Source organism: Melanostigma gelatinosum (assembly GCF_949748355.1).
Source record: "Melanostigma gelatinosum genome assembly, chromosome: 24".
Lineage (NCBI taxonomy): Eukaryota > Metazoa > Chordata > Actinopteri > Perciformes > Zoarcidae > Melanostigma > Melanostigma gelatinosum.
The window spans coordinates 3,022,239-3,044,688 of NC_136657.1; the positions used below are offsets into that span (position 1 = coordinate 3,022,239).

At 48.0% G+C, this 22,450-nt stretch overlaps 1 protein-coding gene across 1 annotated transcript; it reads left to right on the plus strand.

The window, feature by feature from the left end:
* Positions 1-23: 23 nt before the first annotated feature.
* Positions 24-19,481, plus strand: LOC306797108 (bone morphogenetic protein receptor type-2-like). The gene is made up of 13 exons (XM_079296290.1): positions 24-919; positions 8,872-9,057; positions 9,150-9,329; positions 11,284-11,388; positions 11,562-11,653; positions 13,009-13,239; positions 14,358-14,472; positions 15,559-15,719; positions 15,808-15,955; positions 16,172-16,308; positions 16,446-16,618; positions 16,724-18,030; positions 18,496-19,481. Exons 1-13 carry the CDS (start codon positions 841-843, stop codon positions 18,756-18,758), a joined length of 3,177 nt encoding a protein of 1,058 aa, XP_079152416.1. The 5' UTR covers positions 24-840; the 3' UTR covers positions 18,759-19,481.
* The last annotated feature ends 2,969 nt before the right edge of the window (positions 19,482-22,450 follow it).

Here is a 22,450-nt window from a genome sequence, read left to right on the forward strand (position 1 = left end):
GTTCCCCCCGCCGGTCTGTCTGCACAGCGGAGCTCCAAAGCGTCAATGCCAAACGCCGCCGACTGCCTCGGGGAAGATCAGACCGAGATATATCCGATCCCTCGTCCCATCGGCGGCCAGGATGGGTGTAATAATCTCCGTCTATCGCAAACCAGAGAAGCTCACTGTTGGCGCCGTTGACTTGTGATTTGTCCCCCTCTCAGCGGAGATCGTGCAATGAGACGGGACGAACTAACTGGCTAGCTCTCAGGCTAACATCGGTTAGCGTCTATAGCAGTCTGCTTGTAACATAACCGAGCTAATTGGCTAACGTTTACGCCAAATTCCTGCCTGTGGTGTCGAACGGGTTGACTTGTTTTTTAGTTGAGAATGGTCCGTGCTTACACGAATTAGTTGCACGACGGTTATTTTTGCGATATTTACCTTCTTTGCCCAAGTTTTCTAGCACCAGACAGTCGCCCCCCCAGGCAGCTAGCATGTTAGCTAGCAGATATGGACGTCGTTGGCTGGCTAGTTGTAGACGGCAGATCCGCCAAAAGCGTTAGCTGCTCGGTGTGTCTGTCCGGTCTGTGCGGGACTCGATAACGGGACCAACTTTTTATCGGCAGTGAATGCTATTTAGACGACCAAAACAACAACAACTGTTTTTGTTGCCCCATATATATATATATATATATATATATATTAATGTGTCCCATGCCTGAGAACTCTGTTCAAGTTATTGAGCTGACGTGAGGACAGCACGGTGGTATCTACTGAACAAGAGCACCAGAGAAGAAGAAGAAGAAGAAGAAGAAGAACGAGCTCCACCTGAGAGACCAAAGTCGACTGTAAGCTGTCATGGCTGTGGGCCGAATCACCATGAAATCACTCGCTAAATTTGGGTTTTGCCTGACGATTCTCCTGACATCTGTGGCTGGTAAGTGGCTTATTAGGGAATTGATTTTTTTTTGTAAAGAGGTAAATGTGCTTCTCATGAATATTTGATGCCTTCCTTTTGGGCTGCTGCCTGTATTTGTAGCTTGAATAATGTATACTTCAGCCTCTATTCAAATTATAATATTTTGACTAGGGCAATTACAGTTGTGCCATCATTTTTGTATTTGTCATGCAGATTGTCCTCAGTATATATTCCTCCTAAATCACCATATGTGTCTGTCTGTCCCTACTGCCCTCTCCATCTTGGAGTGAATCTTCTTAGATATCTGCCCTGGCTCTTTTATTTTCCCCTCCTAATCATTCTGTGTACAAAGGCCTGGAAAAACACTGCTGAAACATACCGCAGTCCCCGTCTGCCAAGTTGTGCCCCTGTTTCAGGCTTTTGGGCTGAAGCCAGGCTTCTGTGAGACCTTGAGCATGATAAGATAGGAGCCCGGCCTGCACAGAGATGGATGAACAGTTCATGTGAGAGATAGGGGGGGGGGAGTATGTGGAATGTGTGGGAAGACAGGGGAGGTATTTTACAAGATGGGTAATTTAGGTGATGGAAGTTCAACATGGTGCTTAGGCTTTGGCAGTGTGTGTGTGTGTGTTTGAAAATAGGTGGTGTTGCAGCCCGGGTTTGCTCGTCTGGTGTTGGGTGCGTGGGTGTGAATGTGTGTACAAACAGTTTCTTAATAATGTATTGTGTGTGTGTGTTGTTGTTGTTGTTGAGGCTCCCCCATCCATTCATAGACTGTGTATTATCAGAAGAGTAATTGTGGTTGTAGAGGGAAATATGTAAGTGTGACTCAGAATTTGAATGAACGGTTACTGAGTTTGGTGTTGAAATAGGGAAGAGACTCTATTTGCATCACATTTGCATCTAACAGACTAGTGTCTTTCCACTTAAATACAGTGGCGAGCGACGACTGTAATTGTTTAAAGTTCCAATGTCCAGACAATATTTTTCTACCCTCTGATTCATGAGCTCACACATGGAAGAAACACAGGAGAAAAGAGCCTGCTGCTTCTAATTTACAATCTAGAAATAGTGGAGTGGATGAGTGAGGCGAAGGACGCGGGGTGATTCAGCGGATGGAGCGGGACATGATGCTTTTACTGAGAAGATGAGTTACGATGAGGGACGACAGAGGAGTGCAATTATTTTCAATCCATATCGTATCATTCAGCAAACCTTTTTTCTACAAGAGCGATGCAACGATTAGAGGATTGACGCATTCGCTCGACAATCGGTGCGAGGACGATTGATGGATACTCGTGTGCATGCGTGCCATGTAAACAGACAATAAATTAGAATCGTTGCCCTGTGCAAAACTAATTAGGGCGACAGCTTTTCCCTCCGAGTCTGAGCTCCCGACATTGATAGGACTTCCATCGTCCCGTCTTTCACCTGTTTCTCAAATTGTTATTCATTTCCCTTCCACGCATTTAACCCGTTTGCATCCAGAGCAGACGCTCACCTGCGGCGTGACCTGCAGGTGTTTTTAAGTAGTGGCATTCAGTTCCTGACAGCCCACATTCAGGCCACTGTCGTCCCATTTTTTTTTGAGGGGGTCTAAAGAGGATTAGAGTAGAAGTATTATACCGGGAGCACAAAACCAGGACTGGTCCTTTGCTCCGCCTGTCCAAGCTGTGAGGCTGTGTGTCCTCGGCACCACACTGTGGCGTTGACAGGCCCACTGTTCCACCGACCGGGCCGCTTCTCTCCGGCCTCGCTGGGGGCCACGGCGGGGTCTCTCGGCTCTGCGGTCACATCAGCGTAAAAGTGAAGTTCATGGCTTGAGTTTAATTTGGTAAACCAGATACAGACTATTGTCAGAACTGGCATTTAATCTGTGAGTTGAATGGCAAGGTTAGATGAAGAGGACCGAGCTGAGGATGAGTCCGAATAGCTGAAATGCCAAGAACAATACACGCTCAGGAATTTGCCTTGGAGACATTTTAAAAGCAGGAAACGGAAGAGCTGAAATCTCCTTCATGTATTATGGGCTGCAACACTGATTGTACACGACATGGTACATTTATACAAACCGTAGACTGTAAGAAAGCAGCACAGTAATTGGCTGTGTGTGTGTGTGCGTGCGTGTTTCAATTAACAGCATTGATTTAGTCCAAAGCCCGGGGGCCCTCTCCACCCAGCAGCATCACCTTTAGCTCTCAAGCTAGTCCGCTGCGTGTGCATGATGGTCTGTTCTGAATGTGGACGACGCACCGTGCTGGAGGTAAACACAGGGACAGTAAATAGGTGGAAGTAGCTCGCAAAATGTTTAAATCAGTTGTAAAGGCAACCGGTGCGTAGAAGCGGAAATAGCGGAAATACAATGATGTGTAATGCAATTTAGACAGGAAATCAAGGATATATATTCGCAGACGGCGAAGGATATAAAAGCACTGCACCCACTTTGGCTCGGCTATATTCTGCACTCTGTCCGCATCTTTTCTTCATGAGATAAAATGACACGAACTGCAGCTAGAACCAGACCAACCGATGCTGGAAATGGGAGGGGAAGAAGAGAGGCACTTGGTCTCTAATACAGCGAGGCTTGTACTCTATTAGATGGGGAAAAAAATCAATGTCCGTCTCTCTTAGTACCTCGGTTTGAGTTGTGAGCAGAGGCAAAAAAGCAAAGCGGGATACAATAAGACAGTGTTCAGCCGGGCTTCTGCTTTGGCAAAACGGAGAAATTAGTGGATGTTTTAGAAGACAAAAGGTGCAGCCTTGAGATGGTAACTCATAGTGACAGCCTATGATTAACACGAAAGCCTTCTTTCCTTAACCGGCAGAGACAATAAGTCTGGAGCGCGCAAAAAATGTTGCTCAGAGTATGGATGAGCTGTTTGGTTAGTTTTTTTTCTTTGCTTATGTATTTTCATGGTAAGAAGCTTTCATTCAGGTTTTAGTCAGGGTGCTTCAACATATTATGCAGCAGGATAAAGAGTCTGAATTTCTACAGTGAATAACAGATGCAAGGTGATATTTAGTTTTAGGGGTCAACATTTTTTTCTTACAGCACCGCAGGTTCCATAGGTACTGGTAGGGCTTGAGATTAACAATCTCTAAAATCCGGATGGGCTGTTTCTTCCCTGATAATGCTACATGGTGAACAATGAATCTGTGTCGAAATCGACAGGAGGAAAGCGAGTCAACGTCAGCTGTCAGCAGCCAGTGGACAGCACGGTCACTGCGGAGCTATCGCTAACGGAAATGTATTGAGTTTCCTCATACGGACAATAGGAGGTGTTAGCTCACAGCACCTGTCTGCTCTCACAGAACAGGTGAAGCCCCGTCATACCAGACAACCGCAGGCTGCAGCTTGTCAAGCTAGTATGTAGCAGCGGCTGTTCATTGAGTCAACGAGGAAGAGACGTCATAAACAAAGACCAAATTGAGACGCAGCCCGAAACCAAACTTTTGCTTGCGCATAAATAATCTGAGATTATGCCCCCACCCCCCTGTGGTGTGATGGTAAACACAACCTCGCTCTGTCATCTGTTTTCATCACATATTCGGGAAAGTTAAGGTATAAAAGGAGGGGAGGGTGTATATTTGGGATAAATGCATCATGGTCAATAATGGAGGCCTCTAAGCTTTGAGGGGCAGTGTAAACCCCAGGATTAGCAGAACTGTACCAGACTCAGACAGACCCAGACTGAGTGTTGGTGTTTTTGAGGGGGGGGGGGGGGGTCCCGTGGCAACAGATGGGACAGATTAAAGCCCACTCAGCCCCCCACACACGTCTTTAAACTCAACCGGGAGACTTTGAAAATTGGGGATGTCAGCAAAGACTACCAAGAGCTGTCCATCCGACCTCAGAAACAAGCGCGCACCCGAACACAAGCAGCAGGTACGATTAGGGCTGCCACGTGCCTCTGACGGCCGCCACGTGCGTGCCGCTTTGCACCACGATATTTAAGGCTGGTTGGCAAAAGTAAACGTCTCTACATGGCAACGTGGTGCCAGTTCTCCCCCATCACAAGAGAGCACGGCTCGTTCGGTGGCTGTGTGCACGCGTGTCTGCAGGGGAGATGGCGTGTGCACTGGGCACGTTTCATCTCCCCCCCCCCCCCCTCCCTCCCGTGTTCCTGCCTCCACTCTTGGACGTGAACTCGGAACCCGTCGCGGGGAGAGAAAACACTCGGTGACTTTTAATCAAGTCTTGGACCGCCGTGTCTCGCGTCTCTCCGATGGGCCTTGGCAGCGAGGAAGGAGAGAGCCAGATTAGATCGCTGTTGTTTTTTAGCAGCGAGGGCTGAGGGGAAGGGGGAAGACTGGGGGTGGGAGAGTGCACCCAAGGCCAATTGGGGGAGGAGGTTTACAGGGGGGGAGAGATTAGCAAATAACTGGGCCATGGGTAAACACTCAGCAGTGCCCGCCATCATCCAATGAACAGGCTCGGAGCAGAAAACTACTCCGAAGCCTTTTGATATGACTACCCTCTCTCTCCCCCCTCTCTGTCCCTCTCTCATCTGCTTCGCTTCACTGGCCTTGCCTGCAGACTCTGACCCACAATCCAAAATCCTGCAGCGGAAGCCAAGATCGCACAGCCAGCTCCGTGGAGCAGAACCAGGGACGGAGGCCCACCACGGCCAATCAGAGATAAACACAAGAGATTGGCATCCAACCAGAAACGCTCGCAAGAGAGACGGCATTTTTTTTTTGTCGAACGGCCAACGAGCGGAGTGGCAGACAAACGAATGAAACGTGACGACAGCAGTGCTGCCGTGGCTCAGACTGCAAATGAGCAAGGCCCGGTTGCAACTGCCTATATCTATTTTATATTGCTGTGAAAACATCAAACAAGTTTCTCCCCAAAAACCACATTTTACAAGATTACATTTGAACACATCATGACAACACGTTAGAGTTTGCCTGCTAGTTAGTCATCAATCTTAATTGAATAGAGCCTGAACGCATCATAATGGAATTCGACGGCAGCCGTGCGCTGCTTACCGGCTGCTAACAGCTAGCTAGTTAACGAGCTCTCCATCTGCGGACACAGATTTGTTGCTAGCAATGTAGCATTATCAGGAAAAGAAAATAGCGTGTGTCCCCTGAACGCATCACTGTCAGCCCCTGGACAATGGGACGGCGTTGTTTTCAGCTACTAAATCCAATACATATATTTCTGAGCCCCTTTTTGTTTAAAGATCTGGGGGAAATGGTAATTACCGTAAAGAAGCAGCCTGTGCACACTTGTATGTAGGCAATGAACCAATTAGCTATTATCATCAGGGTACGTGATTTACATAATTAGTTGTGTTTATACGGAGGCATTGCTTTGTATTAATACAACACAAATTTATGAAAATCAACCGTTTGTCCTCGTGGCAATGAAGGGAACAAATATCAATCGCACTTGAATGAAAACCCCAAATCAATTTCTAGCTAGAACTCAAGACGATAAGCCTTTTATCTGCGGTTTCAGTTTTCTTCATGCCCAAGAGCCTCTTCGTAGACCAAGTATCATTTCGGGGTTTTTCATTTCATAGCCTTGAATTGTAGTGAAAGTATTAATAATTCATGTCGGCATACAGTATCTAGCCAGCTTTGGGAGAAAGACGGGAGTTACTTCTGTTCTGTTCTCCGATCCTGGCGTGCAAGGTCAGTCCGTGTGTCTGGCTGTCTTTGGGTGTTGTCTCCGGCTCTGCACTTCCTCCAATTGTTCCTTTATGTTCCTCACCTCCACAGCCCCTCTCTCCTCCACTTCTGGGTCTGGATAATTAGAAAGGAAGCGTGTAGCTGAGGTAGAAACGCTCATTGTTGAGGCTTCTACAAGAGATTGAGTGTCACAGTCGAGGAAAGTGCGTTGTCCCTCTTAACCACACTTTGAAAACCCAGATAATATTGTTAAAGCCTTTGACTTTGCTGTAAACAATCCCCACACATATTTTTTTCATTGCCTTTGTGAGAACATGTGCAGTACAAGATAAGACGTATGATAATTGTTTATTGCATGAATCTAACCCTGGCGGTGCCGTCGTTTTCTCGTCAAAAAAAAAGAAAATTCCTCCACATACTTAATCTGTAGTTTGAACTCTTTTACCACTCTGCATGCACACAGCGCGCTCCCCTCCGGAGGCAAAGTCAGTCCCACTGAACAGTAGGCAGCAAAGGCCCACGGGTCGAGGGCAGCCGAGGCCCACAGTAGGCCCGGGGTTGATAGCTTTATCGGAGGAGGGAAGCTGGCGCCGTGCCCGGCCGAGCCACCGCTCCATCGCATCACCCTCTGCCCACACAGGCTAGCTTGACCTTCGGCAGGGCACAGTCACCCTCCCCCCTCCACAACACTCCACCCCCCCCCCCCCACCACCACCACCCCCCCTTTCCGGATGAAGGAAAGGGAGGAACTGGGAGTGAGGGAAACAAACTTTCACGTTGTGTTTCCCTCATCTGAAATGACCCGAAACGCAGGCTGTGTACACAAACACACAGTCAGACTAGGGCTGCAACAACGAATAGTCGATTGTTGAAATAGTTTTCATTATCCATTATCAAATTTCATTATCTATTCGTTGTCGCGCGATTATTACGCCACTCAATAAATCACGGAGATGTTTGAGGGAGAAAAAAAAAGGAAAAACAGAGCGGAGCACAGCAGTTGTTGTGAAGTGGAGCTTCTGATGACGACCAAGACACGTCTGGTTTTGAACGGAACACTTTCCTTCCTGAAAACTGCAGTTTAACAACTTACAGTGAACAGACTCTTGCACCCGACATGTACGTTAGCTTTTCACTTATCCTTATCATTGTTGCCGTGAATAAGCACGTATCATCCTACTTCCTGTCTCTTCACAGTAACAGCACTTCCGTTTTCATGCTCTTCACAATAAAAGTAAACAATTTACAACAGAGGAAAGAGCATCGGACCCGTAACGTTGTTCTGAAACATGGCGGAGGCAGAGAAATCAGTACGACCTAAGTGGTCCAAGGTGTGGGAGCGTTTCACACTTAATAAATTGAAAAAGTGTGTTCATTGCAAGATATGCAAAAGCGACATGATATGGCACGGGAGCACCACGTGATGATTCAGTGTGTGCGTGTAGTGTAGAGAACAAGTTCTGACGTTCAAACAAATCCTGTTTTCTGATTTGTATTTTTCTTTATTTTTTATAAATTATTTATTGTTTTGACAGCTCAGGTCCCTTAAAACTAAAATATACATATTTTTGTTCACATGTATGTTTTTTGTGTTAGTCCATTTGTTTTTTTTGTTTTTTAATTGTTACTTTAACAGCTCAGGGATGTTCAAGCAGCAACCTGTTTGTGCACTTTCTGAAGATCAGTTCTGTTTTTGAATAAAGGGTTGGAAATGAATGCTTTTTAGATTTTCTTTATCCGATTAATCGAAAAAATAATCACCCGATGAATCGATTATTAAAATAATCGTTAGTTGCAGCCCTAAGTCAGACATTGGCTCAACATCCATCTCATTTCTTTTTCATTGCACCGTGTTCACGGTCGTCTTGCTGTTTTTGATTATATTTTCTATAAGGCTGGTCCTCGGGTTCTTCTTTTTCTCTGAGCGTCTGCGTGTGTTTGCATAACATATGATTAAATAGGTATTTCTGTTGATGATCCTTCCCTGTAAAGACTGCTGCCTCTCACAAAGCCCGACGGCCGTTCTTTAGTTGTGAATTCTCCTTTCAGACTCCTTTATAGAAAGATGCTGTGTGATTAGAAATGAACGCGCATATTCAAAGCGTTGTTGCTTCAGTGCAATGAGACATGGCATGGAGACATGGCATGAGTTAATGAAGCTGTTGCGTCGCCTTTATCGTTCTCCTTACCACACTTGCTCATGAACACAAACTGCCTTTTTGGAATTTGAACTCTCTTTCATTCGCTTTGTTGCAACCCAGCAGAGCTCGGCTGTGTTTCGCTCGAAAGTTCTGTCCCACTTGGATCCAACTGCTCTTGTCTCCCCGCAGCGGCGCAGGGCGAGGAGAGGGAGTGCGCCTTCACCGACCAGCAGCAGCAGTGGGAGGTGGATCGAGTGGCGGCGGGCGAAGGCCGCGTCTCCCCGGAGAACACCACCATCCGATGTGTCAAGGGCAGCCACTGCTTCGGCCTGTGGGAGAAAAGTCTTCCGGGCGAAGTGCGGCTGGTCAAACAAGGTACGACTAGAGGTTTAAAATGCGAGTTTTCTTTCACACTTCTATTGGTTTTTTTAGAGAATCATAACCCGTCACCTCTCTCTCTCTGCCAGGCTGCTGGACTCACCTGGGCGACCACCAGGGCTGCCGAGACGACCGCTGCGTGGTGACCAACTTCCCACCACAGATCCAGAACGGGACGTACCACTTCTGCTGCTGCGGCAGCGACATGTGCAACGTCAACTTCACAGAGGACTTCCCACCGCCCAGTCCCACCACGGCGCAAACCCCCTGTAAGATCATTCACGCACACCTGCAACCATCAACCCAATCCAATGGTGCTGTAGTCCGTTCCCTTTAACTTGTAGCCAAAGGATGCCTTTCTAGTCTTAATGCTTCTTCACGCTGTCCCTTTTTATGCGGCTGAAGTGACTCAGGGGTCAATCTTTAGAGAGGTCACAGCCGAGGCAGTCATGTCTTACGCAATCGGGCGAAGGGGAAAAGAATGAAGGAAATATGACTCACGCGGAGAAGAACGGGAGAAACACGAATCGAGGCCCACACGGCCCTGAAACACCTACTCTCTCTCTCTTCCTCCCCCTCTGCTCCGTCATACAGCCCTCACAGCTCAGTAAGGTGTCGAACAAAGCGAACACATGTGTTGTTACTTGTTCAGCTGTGAATGAAAGCAATGTGTGTGGCAGGATGAGGGGGCGGGTTGATGGCTGCGGCTCATCGTCTCTCCTGCCCACACATAAACACAAACGCACGCTCTCTCTCGTCTATGTCGTCTCTCCGCATTCCTCGGATTACACGGCGTCTGCTCCGTCTGCGGGCGTGTCCCCGCCGATGACGAGACAACGGCAGCAGGAAGTCGAGGGAAAACGTGTCACATTTAGCGTCGGAAGACGGTTTGATTGATTGATTGCTTTTGTGTTGTAACTTTAAATCCGGTCTTTGTTTCTGCTCTGTCAACTCCTGACATGTCTGGGCAGATTCGTGCCAGTTTTATTAGAAGTAGTGATCGTAAGCCAAGAAGCTCGGATGACGTCGCTCGGGGCTGGAGGGTGTGAGAAGTAGAAGATGTTTTACCTCAGTAAAGCAAGTCCAGTGTTCACGTCAAAATATACTTAAAATACAGAATATGTTCTGGAATCAGATTATAATTATTATTGCATTACTTTTATGCTGCAGCTGAGTTAATTTGAGCTACTTATTTTTTTTTTTAATGTTTTAAACTGAGATTCTGGACACATCTCACACATTGCACCTTTTTTAAAATGTAGACTTGAAAGCGATTCTTTGGGCCAACCCCCACGCGTTCATGCTGCCGCGTCAGTCGAAGCCGCCCTCAGGCTCTCCGAGTCATCAATTGTTGATAAAGCGGGTGTCAGCGCGTGTGTCGGCGGCTGTAATGGATGCAGAGTGTGTTTCTGCAGCAGACTAGCGGCGTGTTCAGGTTGTTGTGGTGCTTATGGTCCGATGCAGCTTGCACACGCTCGCGTACCCGAGACATTTCAACGTTTGTGTGCATGTAGGCCTGTGTTTGGGAAGGAAAAACAAAAGAACTTGACAACATATTGTGTGCACACCTTCCGGTCTGTTGCACTTGTCAAAAAGAGTTGAGTTCGGTAGGCCTGTAAATTAGGTTAAAGGGACACAAAGCGTAGAATTAAGAGTTAACAGATGAAATCAAATAATTATTTTAAAGCAAGCAGGTATTACATAACAAATATAAAGGGATTTTAACAAATGTCAACCTGATGATAATAATGATAGGTGTATCTGAGTAAAAGTGCAGACTGTGTGAGTGTGAAAGTACTGAAATGGAGAGAGAGCACGGAGCACGGATCCAAAAGAGGAAGCTACCATAACTGACGCGACAGGTAGGTGCGCCCGGGGCCAGGGTGGCCCCTCGGCCGAGTGCGTGTTTACCGGAGGAAGCAGGGAAGACGTCAGGAGTAACGGTGGTTAGCAGAGCCAGGCGAGTTCCTCGCAAGAACACCAGCTTGCCAATCTTTTAATGGAGAGCTGAGTCAATAAGTAGCCCCGTATCGGGCCAAGGAAAACCCCCGGATCTAACACACTGGATTGCATCCATTGTACAGGTGCACCTAATAAACTGGTCACTCAGCTGTTGCACACGGCCCCCCTCACTAATCAAAGGTTCCCACACACAGGTGTTACACTTTAACGTGTACTTTCTGTTTTTGATGTCTGTGTGTCGTCCCCCCTCTCTCCTTGTAGACCGCCCACTGCGCCACGAAGAGACAATAATCATCGCCCTGGCAACCGTCTCCGTGCTGGCCGTGGTTGTCGTCGCAGCCTTCTTCGCTTACCGCATGATGCGCAGTGAGTTACCATGGGAACCATTCAAGGCTGTTTAAAGGCTTCTTTTTTCCTCTGGAGAATTTTAATACGTTTTATGAAAATGAATCAGACATGATCTCTTCTTTGAATGCGTCCCCATGTTTTTCACATTTCCTGAACTCTGTGTGTGTGTGTGTGTGTGTGTGTGTGAACAGGAGATGGTAAGCAAGGCCTTCACAACCTGAATATGATGGAGGCCGCCTGCTCTGAGAGCTCTCTGGATCTAGATAATCTCAAACTGCTGGAGGTACGCGCCCACATTGTGTTCTCTGTTCGCCGCTCTACCTCCATCTTTGTGTCTAATCGGGCTCCAACGTTACAGCGCCATGCTGACGCGTGTGTGTGTGTGTGTGTGTGTGGGAACAAGAGTTAGGAAGAGAAACCAACGGCATAGAGGCCAAAATACGGTCTACGGTTACGTTTTGTCGTTTCCAATGTGACCTTTTATCATCCGATCACGGCAGGACGCATTCAGGTCGCACAAAAATAGGATTTTTTTTTCTTCTTCTTTTTTTAAGACTTGCACTGACACAGGATCCCGACAACCTGATGTGGGAGAGCTCATATTGTGATAGGAAGTCAATGGCGTCTGGATGATATTCAGACACAATGACATAAGCAGGGCGAAGGGATTAAAAGGCGAGCGGAGGAGACGGAGCGATGACGGATGTAACTTTAGCCCAATTAAACTTTTCTCAGAATATCATGATTTCTCCATTTGAAACACGCATTCCCAAAAGGAACACGAGGCAATTTCAATGCTGCTCACGAGCTTATTCGGCTGGTGGAAGCTGATAGGAAGATTACTGGTGGTTGGGTAAAAAGACTTTCACCCAGGAAACCGCTGTTCTTGTCCCGTGGGAAACCAAGTCAAAGTTGACTTGTTTAGTAGACTTCTGGTAAACCTACATAACTGTCCAAACCAGAACCAAAGACTGAGAGCTCTGTCTCAAGCAGGTTTCAAGTCTCTGCAAGTTTGTTATCCAACTGGGAGAAATGTTTGTTTTCTCTTCTCTCTCTCTTTCGACATCTATTCAGTGGATTTCAGAGCCGAGCGAGAGAGAGAGCGCGCTATCTCTTCAGGCAGGAGTTGAATTCAGAGCGCTGTCCTTGTGCCTTATCAAATGCAGGCACTCGTTCTTTCACGTCTAACTCATTGCGGGGGGGGGGGGGGGGGGAAGAGTCTTTCAAAGACAAAATAGTCTCCTGCTTTATACTTTATAGCCAGAGATAAATATGTTTACCGGTAGTCCTTTCTCAGGCAGAATGTTTAGACCTCAATGCCACAGTGTGTTCCTGCTAATTCAGGACACTAATTAGAAGATGTGGTACTGACTTGAGGCCATTTCTAACCGTTTGACCCGCTGTTGGCCTTTAACTTTGTTTTTTTACAATCTGCCTTCTGTCTGTCTGTCTTTATTTGCGCGGCTGCTCCTTGTGCGTTGTTTTTTATTTTTTTTATTATTTTTTTTTAGCGTCTTTGTATTTGTCATCCAATGTAAACTTTCTGTAAACGGCACAAACAAAACAATTATTTCATTCACACAGTTTTTTTTTGTCAGACGAGAGAAATAAAGATCCATAAATACATATCCCCACCAGCTGATCGGACGCGGTAGATACGGCGCCGTCTACGGCGGCTCTCTGGACGAGGGGCCTGTGGCCGTGAAGGTGTTCACCGCCGCCAACCGGCAGAACTTCCTCAACGAGTGCTCCATCTACCGGCTGCCGCTGCTGGAGCACGACAACATCGCCCGCTTTGTGGCCGCCGACGAGCGGACGGGCCCAGAGGGACGCACGGAGTACCTGCTGGTCATGGAATACTACCCACATGTGAGTCGTGTGTGGGGGGGTCGAGTGTGTGTGTGTGTGTGTGTGTGTGTGTGTGTGTGTGTGTTCAACATCAAGACAGGAACTCCACCATAAATGTTCTTTACTTTATACCCAATCAATTTGCTGTCCAAGCCTGAAGCATCATAATCACAAGTCAGCTGACCCCGAGTCAGCCTATGAACGGAGCCTATTGTGCATCGCGACCATTGCGCTAATGCGCATTGTCATGGAAACGCGGTGCAGGCCAGGACAGGAGACCGAGACACATAATGCATCCAAATAAATGATGATCTCATTAAAACGAACCGATTTAATGTGATTTTCTTCAGCAGCGGATGTGGGCATTGCCTTTGTGATTGATTGTTGAGAGGAAAGGTGTGTGCGTGTGTGTGTGTGTGTGTGTGTCGGGGCCGATCATGGATTCATCAAGGCTGACGGAGATGATTGAGGAAGGAAATGAATCATGTACAGAATCCTGTCTGGTGTCTCCATATTCCTCATAATCGTCGCATTTACACCGGATTCTTTAATCAGAATTCCTTTCCGCTTGCAAATATCTCATGGCTCTGCAAGGCCATTATTGGGTGGTGATAAAATATTCTTACATTTAGTTTTGTTGTGAATCTCCAAGGGGAGGTGAAAGCACAAGGTTGTAATGCTTGTTACAGGATCTGGTTTGAGCAAACGGTTTATTCGGGGCAAGATTTTAAAATAACAAATTAATTTTCAATGGAATGTCACACGTTTACGCTTCGGTTTTGTTTCAACAACAGAAAAACGACATCAAAACATCCGTTAATCAAATCTAACAACCAAAATAATTTTTAGATGGAGGTCCGTGAAGCAAGATCATGTCAAATGGGGGTCCGTCGCCAAATGTGTATCAGTTTAGGGATCCTTGAGGAAAAAAAAGGTTCCGCTGAGCTAGCTAGACAGTCGCCCCTCTACTGGTGCCCTCTGAGCTACATTCATACATTTTATTAACTCCTCCACCTTTCAAATCACGCTGTTTCAAGTGGCAAACAGCATTTTTATAATTTAGTTTTTACCCCCTCTTCTTATCCGTTGTTTTCCTCTGTATTACACCCCCCCCCCCCCCCCCCCCCCCCCTCCTCTAGGGCTCTCTGAGTCGCTACCTGGGCGTTCAAACCAACGACTGGGTCAACAGCTGCCGGCTCGCTCACTCCGTCACCCGCGGCCTGGCTTACCTGCACACGGAGCTCTTCAAAGGAGGTGAGCTGGAGGCCACACACACACACACACACACACACACACACACACACACACACACACACACACACACACACACACACACGTCACAGTTAATTACATAACTGCTCACAGTTTACTCAAGCTCCAAGGCTGTTCCTGAAACACATCCGAAGAATCGTGGTGGAAAACGGGAAAGCTTTCAGTGTATGTAGCCCTGTTAGTTTAGATAATTTTCAAAAGGCTTTAGTGTGTGTGTGTCTGTGTGTGTGTGTGTTGAGCCCTCTTACAACCCGCACCCTGCAGCTCCACGTGGCTCTGTTTGGCTTGGAGCGCTCTGCATCCCTGCATTTTGACGCACGTACACACGGTGTGCACGGCCCAGCCAAGGTTATTTATAGAGTGGCCTCAAGCTAGAGAGTGTAAAACAAAAAAATTAATAAATCAGTCTCAGGAGGCAGAAGTGACAATTGAACTACGCCTTTGAGCCGCGAGAATGCACCTCCTCCCTCTTCATCGGCGCAGATAAGGAGAGCAGTAGAAGGGATTCTGTTTGTGCGAGCGCGTGACAACTTTTCTGCAAGTCAGCACAGCGGAGGAGCGACGGAAGCGCTTGTGCGCGGTTGCGAAACAGCGAGAATCCCTCGGGCTTCGGTACAGTCGCCATCCCGCCCCCATCCCTCCCCCTTCCCTCCCCCTTCCCTCCCCCATCCCTCCCCCTTCTCCAGCAGATAACTGTGGTAACTGCCGGGACTTCCAGCCGGGACTTCCAGCCGGCCCCTCACTGCGCCCTCTGCTGGACGGCAACACACTGCAGGCGGAGAGGCCACTGTGATCGGGTCTTAATCCCATTGTTGTAGATTAGATTAAAGGGTTTTAGCTGTCTGTCGACAGCGCAGCTTGCTGCGGCGAACAATGAGCAATGAGTGGAATGGAAAGCTGTGTGAAGGGATTTGCTGGCTGTTTGCAAATACCACCAAAAAAAACATGCCCGTCTTTTGAAGCGCTTTTTTGGGAGCGCTGTGCCGGTTTACACGTTTTAATGAAAGATAAATTAGCCCCATTCCATTTTGTCTTCTCCTCATCCTCTCTTTGCCATCTCCCATCAAGACCTGTACAAGCCGGCGGTCTCCCACAGGGACCTGAACAGCCGGAACGTCCTCGTCAAGGCCGACGGCACGTGCGTCATCATCGATTTCGGCCTGTCCATGAAGCTGACGGGGCACAAACCGGCACGTAACGGCGAGGAGGAGAACACCGCCATAAGCGAGGTGAGCGTTCGGCAGCTTTAGGATCTACGTCTTCCCCGTCTCGCCTCTTTTCGCCGTGACTCACCCTGCTTTTCACTCCGTCTGCCAGGTGGGGACGATCCGCTACATGGCCCCGGAGGTCCTGGAGGGGGCGGTGAACCTGAGGGACTGCGAGTCGGCGCTGAAGCAGGTGGACATGTACTCCCTGGGCCTGATCTACTGGGAGAGCTTCATGAGATGCACTGACCTCTTCCCTGGTGAGACACGGACACACATGCTTGTAGTTTTTTTAATTTTTCCTTCCATCGTCTTCACCAACAGCACAAGCTCCTCCCACGCTGCAGACCGCACAAAGCCATTAAATACGCATTCATCTTATCTGGGAAGCAGATGGCGAAATGCACAACCATAATGAATATTTCTGCCCCGTGAAAAATATGTAAGACGCGTCCTTCCTCGCCCCTTACCTCCAGGAGAGTCGGTGCCAGAGTACCAGATGGCCTTCCAGGCGGAGGCAGGGAACCACCCCACGTTTGAGGACATGCAGGTCCTGGTGTCCAGGGAGAAGCAGCGGCCCAAATTCCCAGAGGCCTGGAAAGAGAACAGTTTGGTACGTTGGTGTGTGTGAAATGACCTTCTCGGAGAACTGTGTGTGTATTCCAGAATCCAGAATCCAGGCGATGTTTCTCTAGCGAGTGTTCATATTGCTCGTATTGTTGAATATCAAAACCGTGTCTTCTCCTCCAGGCGGTCCGCTCTCTGAAAGAGACGATGGAGGACTGTTGGGACCAGGACGCAGAGGCCCGACTCACGGCCCAGTGTGCCGAGGAGCGTCTGGCGGAGCTGCTCCTCATATGGGACCGCTCCAAGTCGGTCAGCCCTACGCTCAACCCCATGTCCACCACGCTGCACAACGAGAGGTATGCGTGAACGCAGGAAGACCTCTATCGTCGCGCTGCTCATTTCAAATGTCGTCCTTGACGTGTGTTTTTTTTTTTTTTTTGCCTCTCCGTGTGTCCCGCCAGAAATCGCATGACGCCGAAGTCGGGCCCGTACACAGACCAGACGTCCACTTACATCGAGGAGAACGAGGGCGTTGCCAAGAACGCGCAGGCCGACACCACCGGCTCGGTGAGCGGTCGCGCCGGGGCCGGGACCGGAGAGAGGAACAGGAACTCCATCAATCAGGAGCGCCAGCAGCAAGCCAACGCCCGTCTGCCCAGCCCGGAGGGCAGCAGCACCAGCGCGGGGTTCAGAGGCAGCCCCTCAGCCTCCACCACCACCACCACCACTATCATCTCCGACTCCGAGGGCACCACAGGGTCCGCCACGGTCCCCGTCTGCCTCCACCTGACCCAGGAGGACCTGGAAACCACCAAGCTTGACCCGAAGGAGGTCGACAAGAACCTGAAGGAGAGCTCGGACGAGAACCTGATGGAGCACTCGCAGAAGCAGTTCTGCTCCCCGGATCCCCTGAGCCCTGGTAGCTCCAGCCTCCTCTACCCGCTCATCAAGATGGCGAGTGAGGCCGCGGGCACGTCGGAGCCGGCCGCCCCGATGCCCGCCGCCATCTTCCCCCTGCCCAAGCAGCAGAACTTGCCCAAGAGGCCGTCCAGTCTGCCCCTGCGCACCAAGCCCACCAAGAAGGAGTCGTCGTCCTCACTCAGGTTCAAGTTCGGACGCTCGGGGAAGTCCAACCTGCGGCAGGTGGAGGGCTCAAAGATGAACATTGGTGCTGTGACGGGCACCAACGCAGCGGCGGAGGCTCATCGGGGCGCGAGCACAAACAACACACCCGCTCTGCGCGACGTGCACGCCAACGGCGCCGCTAACGGTCACGCCAGCGCCGGGGTCTCGGCCATGGTCGCAGGCGGGGCGACGGGTTTTGGAGGGTCCGGCGTAACTCAGAGCGGGTCCGGAAATGGCCGCCTGAGCCTCGGCGTCATCACAGCCAGCCCCGACGAGCACGAGCCGCTCCTGAGCCGCGAGCGGGAGCAGCCCGACCCGAGGGAGGCGGCGCCGAGCGTCGCGGCCCTCCGCTCGGCCCGGCCCAACACGAACAACAACAACAGCAACACTGGCCACGGCAGGGGGGACGGGGAGAGCGGAGGAGAGAGCGACGGGGGGGAGGAGGGGGGGAGCGGGGAGGGAGGGAGCAGGGAGACCACGGGGCCCCCTGGAGAGAGCTCGGGGTCCGGTGGCGCCGCCCCCCAGCGGGACGCTCCGGCCACCATGAGAGGGGAGGCCCTGCTCAGGCAGCCCAGAGCCCGCCGGCCTGAGAGACCCAACTCCCTGGACCTGTCCTTCACCACCCAGGACCTGGCCTCACGAGGTGACTGACTATTTATTTAGGTGCATTACATTAGATTATTATAAATTGTTGAATACATCGATGTACACGCGGAGAGCAGTTTGCCCGTCATGTGGCCTGTGACAATAAACCATGATGTCATCATAACATAGTGATGTCATCGGATTTATCTCATCTTGGGAGTGGAGACAACAGAGTTACATACTGGGGCTAGGAGTTAGAAAGAATTGGGCATTTACCAACTAATGACGCTACACTAATGACAGGTTGCATTGTGGGAAATGTAGGATCAACTAAAAGGTCAGGATATCTGCTGCGTCCACCTTTTTTTTATTTTGATGACATTTCTCCAACTTGATTAAAGTGTAATACTGAATTGCCCGGAGGTCCCTTTAAATGAATAGAAACGCTAAACACACAGGTATTGAATATGTTTTCATGTAGAAAGCTCCAGGGACTGATCAGTGTCCCCTTCCTGTCTTCCAGGGGAGGGCTTGGTCCAGCCGGAGGGGGCCTTGGGGCCGGGCGGCGAGAAGATCAAGAAGCGCGTCAAGACGCCGTATTCCCTGAAGAAGTGGCGGCCCACCACGTGGGTCATCTCCACGGACGCCAGGGGGCCGGAGGTCAACAACAACAACAACGGGTCGTCCCGCGGCCAGGTGCACAGCCAGAGCCGGCCCAAGTCCAGTTCGGCCATCTACCTGCGGGGGGGCAGCTTGGCCAGCGAGCCCAGCGACACGCACGTGTGAAACGCGGGCTCTCTGACAAGACTGAAAAAAAAAATATAATAATAATAACAACAACAACAACCAGAGAGCGTTTGGTTTGTGTCTGCTGAGCGCCCTGCTCTCAATCAGCAGGAGGAAGCTCCGGAGCGTCTCGTGAACAATCAGTCTGAGTCTGATCGTGGACATTAATTAGGTCCGTCTCACTCCTGTGTCTTTCTGATGATGGCATTGCTTTAAATGGAATCCAGCTATGCAGCACTCTCATCCGCTTCTGTTTACGCGTTTTATGAATCTCTCCTTTTGTCCGTTTATTGTTTTTTCTACCACGTTTCGTCCTGATTCCTTTGTTTCTGTGTGCACTTTGAACCGACTAAAATCAGTGTTTAGAAAAGTCCCGTCTGTTGCGACCACGACAATAAGTGGTCTCTAAACTGAAAAAATTAATTGAAAAATAAAAGGCGACGACAAAACAATCAACACTTTCAGCGCTCTCGTTCGCTGCATCGAGCGGTGTTTCGGGAGCGTGCTCGGTAAAAAGCATCGACTGTCTTAAAAGACGGAACAAACTGCTCTCATCTTTATTTGTATGCAATACCAATTTTATTTTGCCAGTGTATCGATTTTTTTTGTGTCCTTTTTAATTGTGCAATAGGATTTAGCTTTTAGAACGCTTTCAATGTTTTGTTTTTATCCCGTCGTTTTTTTTAAAATGTTAATCTCTGTTGCACTTATGAATTGTCACAATCGACACACACCTGACTCTAGAGCAGAAAAAAACAATTGACAATCTCGACTATTTTTCGGGGGGGGGGGGGGGGGCACAAACACAATCAACCCAAGCTGACTGGAAGAAACAAAGTGGGTTTTCATGGAACTCCCTCTGCTTGCACAATGAACACCAGGAATGGCTCAAACTCCGTTGGGGGGGGGGGGGTATTTTAACGCTACAATCACCGGAATCAAACCTGCGGAGGGATCTATTACAGTGGCCGACTCCCATCCCGCCATCGCCTGACCTCACTGTGGACTCTGTTCAGCTGCCTGTCAGTCGACTGAAAGACCAGAACACTAAGAAAGCCCACATTCTGCTCCTCGAACCGTTGTCGGAAAACCCATATACTAACCTAAAATAAACCGAAGCACGCTGGATATTATTTCTGCTTCTCCTCGTCTCATCCCTCGATGTCCGAACGACTGATTCCTAAGCGTGTGAGTGTGCACGTGTCGTGTTTTTCCTTTTTACGAGCATTCGATTTTGTCGGGCCGTAGCGCTGTACAGGCGTGCTGAAATGTCGTCATTCTGTATTTTCAGGCGCTGCTTCAGGGCATATGAAAAGGTCATGTTTTTGTAATCTGTAATTTGTATGAAAAAAACCAACATATGTATGTGTACTGCATTGATATTTGCGTCATTTTTATGGAATTCTGTTTTTTTTTTTGTTGCGTTCAACGGACACGGCCTTCGACTCCATTGCTATGCATCTGCTCGGTACTGTTCTGTAAACATTTTCAAGTCAATATGGAAGAAAAAAAAAACTCAATAAATGTATGAAATAATCGTTGGTTATATTTGGTCATATCTCATTTGGGTTTCAGGGCTTTTGTTCTGAAAGTACTGCAACAGGAAAAATGTCAGTAGTCATTTTATAAAGAAGTTAATTTATTCCAATATGTTGCATTATTCCTTTAAAACCTCTCCCTTGCATGCGTTGCTATTTCGGGAGCCATATTAGTTTTTCCATAACATACATGTATGTATTAAATGTGGACCCCGTCATGCAGAACACGTCTCCCAGACTTCCCATCAGTTACCACAGTCGACACACGAGGGAGACATTTCCTCTCCCCATCTTGTTTACCTCGCTTTCTACCCGCCGCGGTCTGCTCCACGCGCCCTAGCAACTGCAGCATCAGCACGAGCGGGAACGTCAGAGCTCGCCTTCGGCAGCGTCAAGTCTGCGAGAGGCAGCCGGGACCGCACCGGAAGTTGACCGACTTCCATTCAAAATATAAAAGTTTGTCAAACGTAGAGGGGAGTGTTTTTTCATTTTGACCCTTTAGTTTGGAATATTTCAAATAGTACAAGATTTCCACATTATTTTAGGGGGCTTACGGTCACATGGCAAACGTGTTGCAGTGTGCATTTAAGACCGTTTTAGGTGTTTTGTAGTCAGAGATGGGCAAAGATACATCAAAATGTATTTTGATACAAAATACCCCTCAAATAAATGTATCAAAATAAAATACAAAATACTGGTGCCAGAAAATGCAACAACATACAATACATGTATTTCGTATTTAAAATATAGGAAATACTTTTTCCTGGATTTTCCGCTTTCTCACAATTTGGTATAGCAGAGCATTCAGGTTTGGGCTATATGTACACAAAGCTCTGGTGAAGCCCACAAAAAGGAAGAAGAGTCACAGACATGTCAGTGTAACTAAGCACATCTGTGCTTGTTGATGGTCCTTCTTGAACATCATCTTGCTGAGACATGTTGTCCACCTGGCCAACTGTAAAATGTATGAAGTAATAAAACAAGAATACTTTCATAATATGCCTTTTAAATAAAATAAATTAGATATTTAATGTATTTTTTAACAAATGGACATCTACTGTCATAGCCTGGCTAACTGTGAACTATATTATCTGCCAGTAATTGATATGGCATTATGACATTCACATTGAGAAGATACAGCATAACTTATAATACAGTGCAAGATTGGATGGTCAGACGTCTCTTGATAAGGTTATCATGTACAAGCTCCCAATCTCCCTCTTCCTATATAGCTAGCTACTCGACTGATAAGTTAACTTGCTAAACACTGGCTATGCACTAGCCTAGACAGCATGCATCATTACCATGTTATCATCGATCGCGAGCTTGATATTGTAACCATCACCATGTAGATACAATAGGCTATGTAGCCAGACCCAGACATAAATTATACATCAAGCAAGTTGATATCTGTCACACTCAGATACAATATTTAACTTGACAGACAATCCGTTGAACTTGAAGATCTGAAGACTGAACTCGTGAACTGTTTTTTGATTTGTGGAGAAAGTACTTTCAGTATTTTAAATACAAAATTACTCCACTCTAAAGTATTTTGTTACAAATTACGTTCGATTTTTATCGGCCCTGTCAAATACAAATTACAAAATACTCAAAAGTAATTGAAATAAGTATTTCAAATACAAGTAATAGAAATACTGCCCATCTCTGTTTGTAGTACACAAGGTGGCTAACAATAAGCTACTACTGGTCCTATTCATCCTCTGTTTCCCTCCCACTCTAGTTGCTCTTTGCTTCTTTGATTTGTTTGTGTGGTAATTGGGTGAAACACATGAATTAAAAATGATACAACACGTAAACAACACTGTGAATGATGGCGGTCTGACATTAAGATAGGGCTTTAAAGTCATAAAATACAGCAGGAAATGGACCCACTTTAAATCACTCGTAATGTCAGATGATAAACTGCATTGCAAGTAAGTTAGCACAAACCATCAAACTCGCGGTACACCTGTGAACTCCTTTGTAATAAATGTTTAAAGGCTTTTACTTTGAAAACAACGACCGGAAGTGTCCGCGTTCATTCCCCGCACTTTACACTGGTACCTCTCCCATCGTGTCAAACGAGGCTAGCCCAGCATCACCGCCTTCTTCTATCTATTTCCTTCTGTATTTTCTGTCCCTCTTGTTCTT